At 46.4% G+C, this 9655-nt stretch overlaps 2 protein-coding genes across 2 annotated transcripts in view; one reads left to right on the top strand and one right to left on the bottom strand.

Moving 5' to 3' along the window:
• LOC131881808 (4-aminobutyrate aminotransferase, mitochondrial-like) overlaps positions 1-2421 on the top strand; it is a gene marked incomplete in the record, with an annotated part of 2771 nt that extends 350 nt beyond the window's left edge. Inside the window, 5 exon segments of the mRNA XM_059228766.1 lie at positions 28-182; positions 242-525; positions 585-759; positions 834-1249; positions 1962-2421. Coding sequence (XP_059084749.1) covers positions 28-182; positions 242-525; positions 585-759; positions 834-1249; positions 1962-2115 — 1184 coding nt within the window.
• Positions 2305-9655, bottom strand: part of LOC131881809 (uncharacterized) — a gene marked incomplete at its 5' end in the record, with an annotated part of 8256 nt that continues 905 nt past the window's right edge. Inside the window, 5 exon segments of the mRNA XM_059228767.1 lie at positions 2305-3186; positions 3782-4135; positions 4495-4896; positions 6614-6933; positions 7440-7705. Coding sequence (XP_059084750.1) covers positions 4619-4896; positions 6614-6933; positions 7440-7705 — 864 coding nt within the window. The 3' untranslated portion in view covers positions 2305-3186; positions 3782-4135; positions 4495-4618.

The following is a 9655-nucleotide window of genomic DNA, read 5'->3' on the forward strand; positions in this document are numbered from 1 at the left end:
AACAACCTTCAAAAATGTCTCGTTTAGGATACAATCACCCAAACATGCTGAAAGCTTTCGATAGTGATCATGCAAAGAAGGTGCTCATCAATCGGCCAGCTTTGGGTGTGTACCCCGGCAATGATTGGGTCGATCAACTCCGGAATGTTTTGCTTTCTTGTGCGCCTCCTGGATTGGATCAGGTGGGTCAGTCTCATGAAAAGCAATTACCTTATATTATAATAAAAGGGTTCGTTTCAAGGTTATAACCATGATGTGTGGGTCTTGCTCCAATGAGAATGCCTTCAAACTCATGTACTTCAAGTACATGGACAAAGTTCGAGGTGGAATTCCACCCAATGACGAAGCAATGAAGTCGTGTTTGGACAATTTGTCTCCTGGCACACCGAGATTGTCCGTCCTATCGTTTCACGGCGGCTTTCATGGACGAACACCTGGAGCATTAGCTTGTACTCATTCCAAATCAATCCATAAGATCGACGTTCCCTTGTACGATTGGCCAGTGGCAGATTTCCCGAGATACAAGTAAGAGGCACTAAATCAAACAAACTTGAAAAGGGGTAATCTAACCCTTACCTCTTCAGGTATCCGTTGGAGGAGAATACGCAGGAAAATACGGCTGAAGACAAGAGATGTCTTGACAAGGTGGAGGAAATACTCGAAAGACAGACTAAGAACAGTAATCCTTGTGTAGGAATTATTGTGGAGCCAATTCAAGCTGAGGGTGGTGATCATCATGGCAGTGCAAACTTCTTCCAGGTAAGCCTAATGTCGTATAAGCTCATGATACTCATTACCGTGCCTAAAAGGCTTATTATTTTACGTATTGCTAGGGACTACAAGATATTTGTAAGAAACACGACATTGTTTACCTCGTTGATGAAGTACAAACTGGTGGGGGTCCAACCGGAAAGATGTGGGCCCACGAATACTTCAACTTACGGGATGCTCCCGATATAGTGACTTTTAGCAAGAAGATGCTTACTGGAGGTCTCTACCATAAACCGGACCTCCGACCTAACAACGCGTATCAAATTTTCAACACGTGGGTGGGAGACCCAAGCAAGCTTATCCTCCTTGATTCTGTCTTGAAGACAATTCGTCAAGACAAGCTTTTGGAGACGACATTGAAGGCCGGAGATGTTCTGTTGAGTGGTCTTCGTCGACTCGAAAACCAATTCCCCAGCCTTCTTCACTCAGCTAGAGGCATTGGAACCTTTTGTGCCGTGGACGCTGACACTTCTGCGCGGTAAGGAAACGAAACGGAACCTTACGGTTCTGAGTGCTTCGCAACCTTAAAATTGTTTTTGTACCATTTCATGGTACGGCGACGTTGAGAAACCCATTCTGCATTTTTGCTATGAACCAAAAAATGCACTGGAGAAGTGGTTCACAGAACTTATCAGATGACTTTTGCGAATGCCATTTGAGCTTGGGCTCTTCTTTTAATGCCATTTATTCGCCATCATAAATCTCGAGAGACGCCCTCGTTACCACCGAGTCAGTCCCCTCAACCAGAGAGCAAAAGACTCGAACCACGGCCTGGCCCACTTTTCATTGTTCTAGTAGAACTTGTCGACTTCTCGCTCCTAACATTCATTATCCTGCTTCCGACTGGTATTATTTTCAGACTCAAGACAAATGCCACCCAACATTTCCGAATCCTTTTCAGCTTTGAGTCATTGTACATGTAGACGAACATTGCAAAACTAGGTCCATGTACGGCGAAAGCCTGACTTTAAGTTAGTGTGCTCGTACATTTAATGGTGGAATGGTCGAAGGAGTGCTGGAGAGCAATCATTAGTTTACCCTAGATCCAACAACCAACTTCTCTGCATTGTATCCCAAGTTGAGCCGTCGAGAAGGAACAAAAAAAGGCCACCAAAGAAACTGCCAAGTTCTCTTGAGAAATGACCAAAATCGCGTTTGTTGGGCTGAAATTTATGATTTGAATGTTGCAGCCGCGATCAGATCCTGGCCAAACTTCGAACCGAGGGCGTTCATTGCGGCGGGTGTGGCGAGACGGCCATCCGCATTCGCCCAGCCCTAATCTTCGAGACGAAGCATGCGAATATCTTCATCGAGAGCCTTGAGAAAGTCTTAAAGACTTTCTAGAAACTTTACCTTCCACCACACCAGCTTTGTCGTCCTTAAATGCATGCGAGGGCACTTCCGCAATTTCACCTTACCTAGATGCTTCCTTCGTACAATGGAAACACGGAACTTGCCAATGGAAATAAATATGAACAGGCTTCCCTGAAATGCATGTATTCTCGGGTGAGGCGGCAGAAAATCGTGTGATGCTGATATTTATTCGTCTTTATCGTCTTCTGTCGGGTTCGGTAATCGTACCTGGATATATCTATGTATAAATATTGCTGTACAATACGTTGCATCGAATGTAACAAGTGATAAATATCATCATCTTTAGTACCCATCCATATAATGAGAGAGGTCTCTTGAACAACCATCTAATCAATGGCAAACTAGTCACAAGTCACAACATTCGTTTCGTAGTCAAGTATAACAACAGGGTCCTCCCTTTCATCATCAAAGAGGGCAATGAGCAATTTGAACCCGCTCGGTTTCTTAAGGATTGGCTCTCTTCGACTTGCCAATGACTCAGAGAATGGGGGGGGGGATAGATCCAGAGTGATCCCACATAGAAACAAATAAAAACATGCACGGGTCCATTTTCTGGATCAGTCGGATTCACCATTAGTACTACTTAGAAGTCTTTGGTCCTCTTGGGACTGTTAGCAATGAATCACCGGCACAGGTCCTCCTTCGTCCCTTATTTATCGCTTGGACATGGAAGAGAGCTTATTGAGAAGTGGGTCCTCGAAGCGGGTCTGTTTGGATCGGGACCTCTGATGCGAGGTCCGACGGCCTGATCGACGCGAATAGGATCGACTCCGGGGCTTAGGATAGACATCCAGAGCCCCGGTACTGTGGTATCGGGTTTGCGCGTTGTAGTACGGATCTGAGGGTTGAAAGCCGGTAGCTGACTGACGGGAGTTGTATGGCGGGACTTGGCCCCCCATGGTGGCAGTGTTAGTGTGCTGTTGGGGGTAAGCGGAAAGCATGGAAGGTTGGATGGCGTTCTGATCATCGAGCATCTTCTCCATTGCCAAGATCTCCAGGTCCTTTTCGTCCCAAACCTGCGGGGCACTTTGGGCCCAATCCCTAAAAAAGTAAAATGGAAAAATGTACCCCCCTGTTTCAACTCTAAGCGGTATATTGAGTAATGCGGACTGATTAGCACTCATCATTCCAAACGGAGTACGTAGGTATTGATTTCACTCGTGCCAACAAAAACGCAAAAACGCAAACACCCAATTACTTTTTTCGTGTACACTACTCCCAAATTATGTCAAGGGGTCCCTAAATACATATAAATTAAAGCCAGCCACTAAGTCTTGAATTGGAAAAATGAGCCTTTGAGCACCTTTTTTTAACTCAAGTTTAACAACCATTTGCCCATTTGAGAAGTTGTGAGAGTTGACAGCAATGCTCTGATGAATCTTCAATGGAACATCACGTGAGGTTAATGCAAGGATCCTTTACGGAATGTCTTAAGCGTTCATCTTGTCTCCAACCCACTCTCATCTTAAGCCTCAGGCATTAGAGGACGTCATTTTCAGAATTGATATTGTCAATCATCCCGAACGTCTTAGTTGGTCCTCCCCTCTTCGAATTTTCTCCGGCTCACAGGAGCTTCAAGTCCTCCATGACGCATAGATATCCCTGCCCTGGAAGAGTCGGAAGGGCGTGAACTCACCCTCGAAATCTGTTCCTGGGCGCATAATGAGCGGGATCGAAGTAGGAGCGTTGTTGCTGGTTCCTTCTGATATATGAGCCCGCTTGAGGTCATAGAGACTGGCGCCCGCAGCCGTCCCACTGGACCTTTTGTAGTCGTAGGGATCCATGGTGGAGGTGGCGGCACCCCTTCCCAGGTGCATGTCCTCCAACAATTGAGCAGTTCTATCCATGACATCCATCGAGTTGAAAGGGTTTGACGCCATGTTTCCTTGGTAGAGATAATCGGCGGGATAAAAAGAGGCAGTATTGGATCCGTAGGACCCATAGTGAGGCTGGCCTTGAGGGTGCATTGAACCTGAGCGAGAAGGCACATCTGGAAAAGACAAGGCCACATTATATGCTGCTAACCACCTTTCACTACTACTATATCTTACTATGTATCACAAATAATCACATTCACTTCAATGGCATCTACAGTATGCAGAGCTCTATGAGAGCCCCAATATGGACAGTCAAAGCGGCCTGCCTTTGGCATGAATAATTTCTGGCCTCCATTGGGATCCAGTTTTTGAGCTTGGCGCTCTTAATCTAGCCTCATTTGTTTCGTTTTGAAGTCAGTCCATGTCCGTATGTATGTAGTGGACGGTGTCATCAAATGCTGCCCAAGAAGGGCGGACAAACGGACGAAAAAAAAGCAAACATCTAGACGGAATGGGCGTGTGGTTGTCTCACCGTGGTATTCACTCATGCGGTTGGCAGTTACAGCGGCGGAAGAGGGCCTCATTCGAGACGTGTGGCCATTGGCAGTGAAGCTCGCATCCGTGGTACCATATTGACCTCGGTCATAGCGCGAACTTTAGCCACCATAATAAGCGGGGTCATCTGGGTTGCCCACGAGGTGTTGCTGTTGTTGTTGATGGTGGTGGTGAGGATTGCTATAGTCTCGATAGCGTCGACCCATGGTTCCATATGGGTCCGCAGTGGAATGGTGGTTGGTGGTACCTTGGGCGAGATATGATGAATAGGGATGGTGCTCCAGGTCGGAATGATAAAACGGATTGGGATAGTAGGAAGGCGGGTAGTTCTGTTGAAAGTAGCTGTTCCGGGTTTGGTTCAGATTCTCAGGCATGGAACCTAAATGGAACCGGGCAAAAGAAGGGAGAGAGAGAGAAAAAGAGAGAGTGCAGTAACGGATGGCTGAAGACAAGAACTCGGGATCTGGCACACAAGGCGAGATAGATCGTAATGTGATCATTTATCAAAGTTTTAATCAAGACAAATCTCCAGTATTTCGCCTCGCCAAGGGCCAAAATTAGGGATTCCCCTCTCCCCTACATTCTGAGCCATCTTTTGCAAGTTTTATGGGCCGTTTTCTGAATCTGGCATGATCGAAGGCTATATTTCTTGTCCCTTCTTCGTCTTGTCCATGAACGATTGGAAACACTCTTGGCAGGCACCTCTCTGAACGATTTCCAATCGATTTTGGCTTCCACTCCAAATGTCCTTGAAAAAATCGCTGACAAATGTGATATTCGATTAAACCCACGCTTGTTGAGATCGAGGATCATTTTAGGTCTCTTTGAAAGCACCTAAAGATACCGAATCAGCGGGAATGTTCTCAAAAATAGAGGTGCCACAATTCCAAGAGATCACAATCATCACCGTTCCAAATTCGATGTAACTCGGAATCTGGGCTAGTAATGACACTTAAACGATTGACAAGGCTGCGACGACTGATTAGATTTGGCCTATAAACCGCCGCTTTCAATATTGTACAGGAAGAACTCTTCACACCAAAACTGAACCAAAAGTGGGACACTCGAGGTTGATATTTCTCCTATACGAAAATGTCAGGCAATGGGCGAAATGTATTCGGATTGGGATGCTTGAGTCATTCTACGTAGTAGAATGACACCTTGCCATTGTTTTCTATTTTTGCGAGTCCGAGACCAAGATGCATGATAATGTTTGATAGGAATAAATCAACTCTGATTACGGAGGTTAACCTAGCTTTCCTTGGCCTTTGCTTGTTTGCCATTTTTGCCCCCAAAAAATGATCCCTGCATCTAGGAGTGAAAGAATGTCTTTCAATTGCAATTGAGTTACAGGCCATCAAATGAACCCATTATGTAATCCCTGCATTTATGATATGGGGTTTCCACGGAACTGAGCGTGACATTTTATGCCATTGAAATTGGGCAGAAGCACTTCAGGTCCTAAAACTCTGAAAACCCTATTGATTGACGGGGCTCTTTGGCCTAGCCTCAACGTCCATGCTTTGGTGTATTTTTTGGATGGTTTGACAAAGCTAGGAAAGGTCGCTCCTCTCAAGATAAGGAAAAAGGAGGGGAAAGGAAAAGCAAATATGAGAATAAACCTCTCCTTCGTTCCCAGATCCTTCTTTTCCAAGTTCCTTTTTCATCTTTGGGCCGACCCACTTCTGCTTTTATGACCGCATTCTCGATCTCCATACCTTCATCCCCGAAAGATCTATCCAGAGGTGCTTGGTCACACGCTCACTGAAAATATGCATCAAAAGCTGGCCAAACAACCGCTTGTTCAAGGGGTTGCTAGAATAGTTTTCACGGTGCGAATATCTGGGTACTTTGTAAGGGCCAACCAACCAATTCTGAATGGGTCTTACCAACAAATCGACGGGAGATATCACATTCTGATTCTGATGAAACTGAACCCATGTCATTCAGAGATGGCACCATCCCCGTGTGTTGTGGGTTTCTCGTCCTCTCGAAACTGGGGTTACTTAACGTTTTGAAACAATGCCCTAGCCTTCCTTCCCTGACTCGACGTGTCATGTCATCGTGTAACCTAACCCTGGCTGGGACAAGCTTACTTCTGAAATTGGCATATTCTCGGTCCCAGTGTGTTCCAGTCTGTTGATAGTGATAGGAGGGGCCTGTGGATCGCCTGGGATCTGAGTTGTACTGATAACCGTTCCCGTCCAGACCCAGTCCTGCAACATTAGGCTCCAGCCCACCACCTACTCCTCCGGCGGCTGCGGTTGCGTTGATGGTTCCATCGGGCCAGAATTGTTGCTGCTGTCCCAATCGTCGACGGTGTTGTTGATTACGCCCCGCGTTCCGTGGAAGCGAATGGAAGCTGGGACGATATTTCATGGATGATGGCTCCACTGGATCGTTAGCAGCCCACAATCTAAACGAATAATGAGAATGAGTCAAGGTTAACGATGTGTCTTTCTGCTCGATTCCGTGTACATTGGGCTGGGCCTGGCCTCATTGGGGATCATGGATGTCGGAAGCAATCATCGAAACACTTTCTCTTGTACTGAACAGAACGAAGGTGGTCCAATTATGTACTTTTGGAACAAAAGACAAACCTTAGAGTGTGTTAAACTAGAACGCTCCCACACACGGTCATTCTGGTGGTACATTTTGAACACACGTGTTTTGATACTACTAACTGAACAGCAATGGCAAAAGGCCAAACATAGCACGCTTTCACCAGCAAAATTTTAACCCCAGTTCTGCTTTTTCTTTATACGAATACACAGGCTAGTAAGTACTACAATCTTATATTTGGGGATTTGTTTTGAGACAGGCTCGTTCTTTCAAGTGTCAGGTTTGACAGAGTGGATCTGCGCCATGTGGATGCATTTTCATTTCCCCGCGCTCGCTTGACCATCTCTCTCTCTCGCCTACCTTTCATCACCCGTCATGGTTGACATCCCCGATGGCTCGTGATAAAAGCCCAGACTACTTTTACTTCGCCTGGGCGGGGGCCTTGAAGGATAATACGTGGTGTGTCTTCCTCCTCCTCCAGCTGTTCCACCGTAACCGTAGCTATACGGGGCTGCCGAGGAGGCGGAATTGAGGTACGGATTGCTCAAGTGATGGGCGGGATAGCCAGAGATATCGCGAGAAGGAGGAAGATATGCATTCTGAGGATAAGAGGTGGAAGGAGCCTCCTGTGTGTGTGTGTGCGTGAAAGAGAGCGTGAGAGAGAAAGAGAGAGAAATGAATGGCTTGGTTAATTGATAGATGAAACCCCCGTGTTTAATTAAGATTAGGGAGTAAAATAGCGCAGAGATAGGTTCCAGCCTTAATCTGTCTCTTTGAAATTGCAGGATCAAACCTTCCTTTTGGGGAGCAGTCCCTCTCGGTCGGCCGAAAAGAGAGTGTTCAATTCACACTTCTGTTGAACACATCTGCTTCACCAAGGAAGCACGACTCGTCAAGAACACAATGAAGATGAGTTTTCAGTGTTTGGAAGAAACTTGCTTCCAAAAAACGGTCGACCAAGGTTTTACTCAATGTCACTCTGGAATAGGGGGGGGACATGTCAAATCTTTGAACTGGAACTAATGATTGCCAGAACCATTACAACTGGAGCGTAAGCATTTGTTGCTAAAAGGCAAACTTCTGCAATCCATCCAGCCTGGAACCCAAAACTTGGACCATTTTGGTTGAACAACGGAAACGGGTGTAGCCAGATGAAAGAGAAAAGAAAGACCTTTCTTACATCCTTGAAAGTGTCAACGCGGGCTGGTTGGACACTGGCATGACTTCCTCCTTGATGTGGAACGCCACTCGTACAGACAAATGATAACAACCGCAATAAAAAAAACACATTTCAGATTTTTGGGACACCGCAAAAACGTCGGCCTGGACGTCAAATCTGCCTAAGATTTAATTTGCTCATCCACGAAAAATAGATAGGTATTCATTGCCACCCTCCTACTGTACGTGTAACTAACGGTTGAGTAAAAAAGTGCTCGCTTGTGACTTCCTCTGACTGGAATCCGATGGAGGGGTCTCAGTTACCTCATAGGCGTAAGCTTGTGGATAATAGGGCGTGTCCATAGTAGTAGTCCTGCATAGGAACCACACCTGATCGGCTTCCGCTGCCCATGTGTGGTCGATGTGGCGCTTGACGAGGCCAAAAAGAGTCCCTGAGAGGAGGCGTGTAGAAGTGTGTCACGTTGGTAGACTAGGGATGAAAAGACCCATACAACTCCTCATAGATCCTTGGCGATTCCAGGATGGATAGCACCTTACGAGCGGTCAGCGAAGGACTCGGGTTAGGGACCAATTGTCTCCTAGAATAGATGTAGATCAGGCTTTGATTTTTCTTTTTCTGATCTGGATCCTCACGGCCGATATCCCCTAGAATTTATAGGGACTCACCACCCCACCTATACAGTTTGTTGGAATCCCACCCGGATGGGATATCCTTTGAAATGGCGAAAATCTCTAGCGTCTCCGCCCCCGTTCGGAAGTTGAAAGTCCTGTCTCTGAGCGAGAGTGGCACTCCTCCATCAGCCGTGGCTGGGCGCGGGAAAACGGCACGGCTGACCGACTACGGCGACTGCGGGCGTGTCTAGGGTCGACGAAGTGATGCGAGTAGCCGGATGGCCGCGAAAGGGGTGGCGCGTTCGGGAGCATTATTTCTGGAAAAAAGGACAATGAATCCAAAACCTGATGCCAATACTCAAGAAGCAGTCCCGAGGGACCTGTAAATCAGGATTTGACAACTGGCCTCATCAAATATTCCCCTCTTCCCTTGCGGTTACAAAAAAGATATTTGCATACTGGTCGTGGGTGACCTCGGGTTTGGTTAGACAAGCCTAAGAACCAGGGATTCCCATTTACAGTACGTTTACAGTACGTACTAGGGCCGGAACGGTATTTCCAACGGATCGCTACATATACTTGTTGATAATTTCTTTGACGCCTCGAGCAAATGTCCTCTGAAGTCTTCAATCTCCAATTTCAATTTTGATCCCAGCAGGACAAAGAAGTCAAACGATTTTGGCAATATTAAAAGTTACCGGTATATCTAGAAAGTTACATCGATATTCTTGGATGATCTCTGAAGCATTATCGTCGAGAATTCTCCAGTACAGCCCCACTTCTGT

Source organism: Tigriopus californicus, chromosome 6 (genome assembly GCF_007210705.1).
Source record: "Tigriopus californicus strain San Diego chromosome 6, Tcal_SD_v2.1, whole genome shotgun sequence".
In the NCBI taxonomy this organism is placed as follows: Eukaryota; Metazoa; Arthropoda; class Copepoda; order Harpacticoida; family Harpacticidae; genus Tigriopus; species Tigriopus californicus.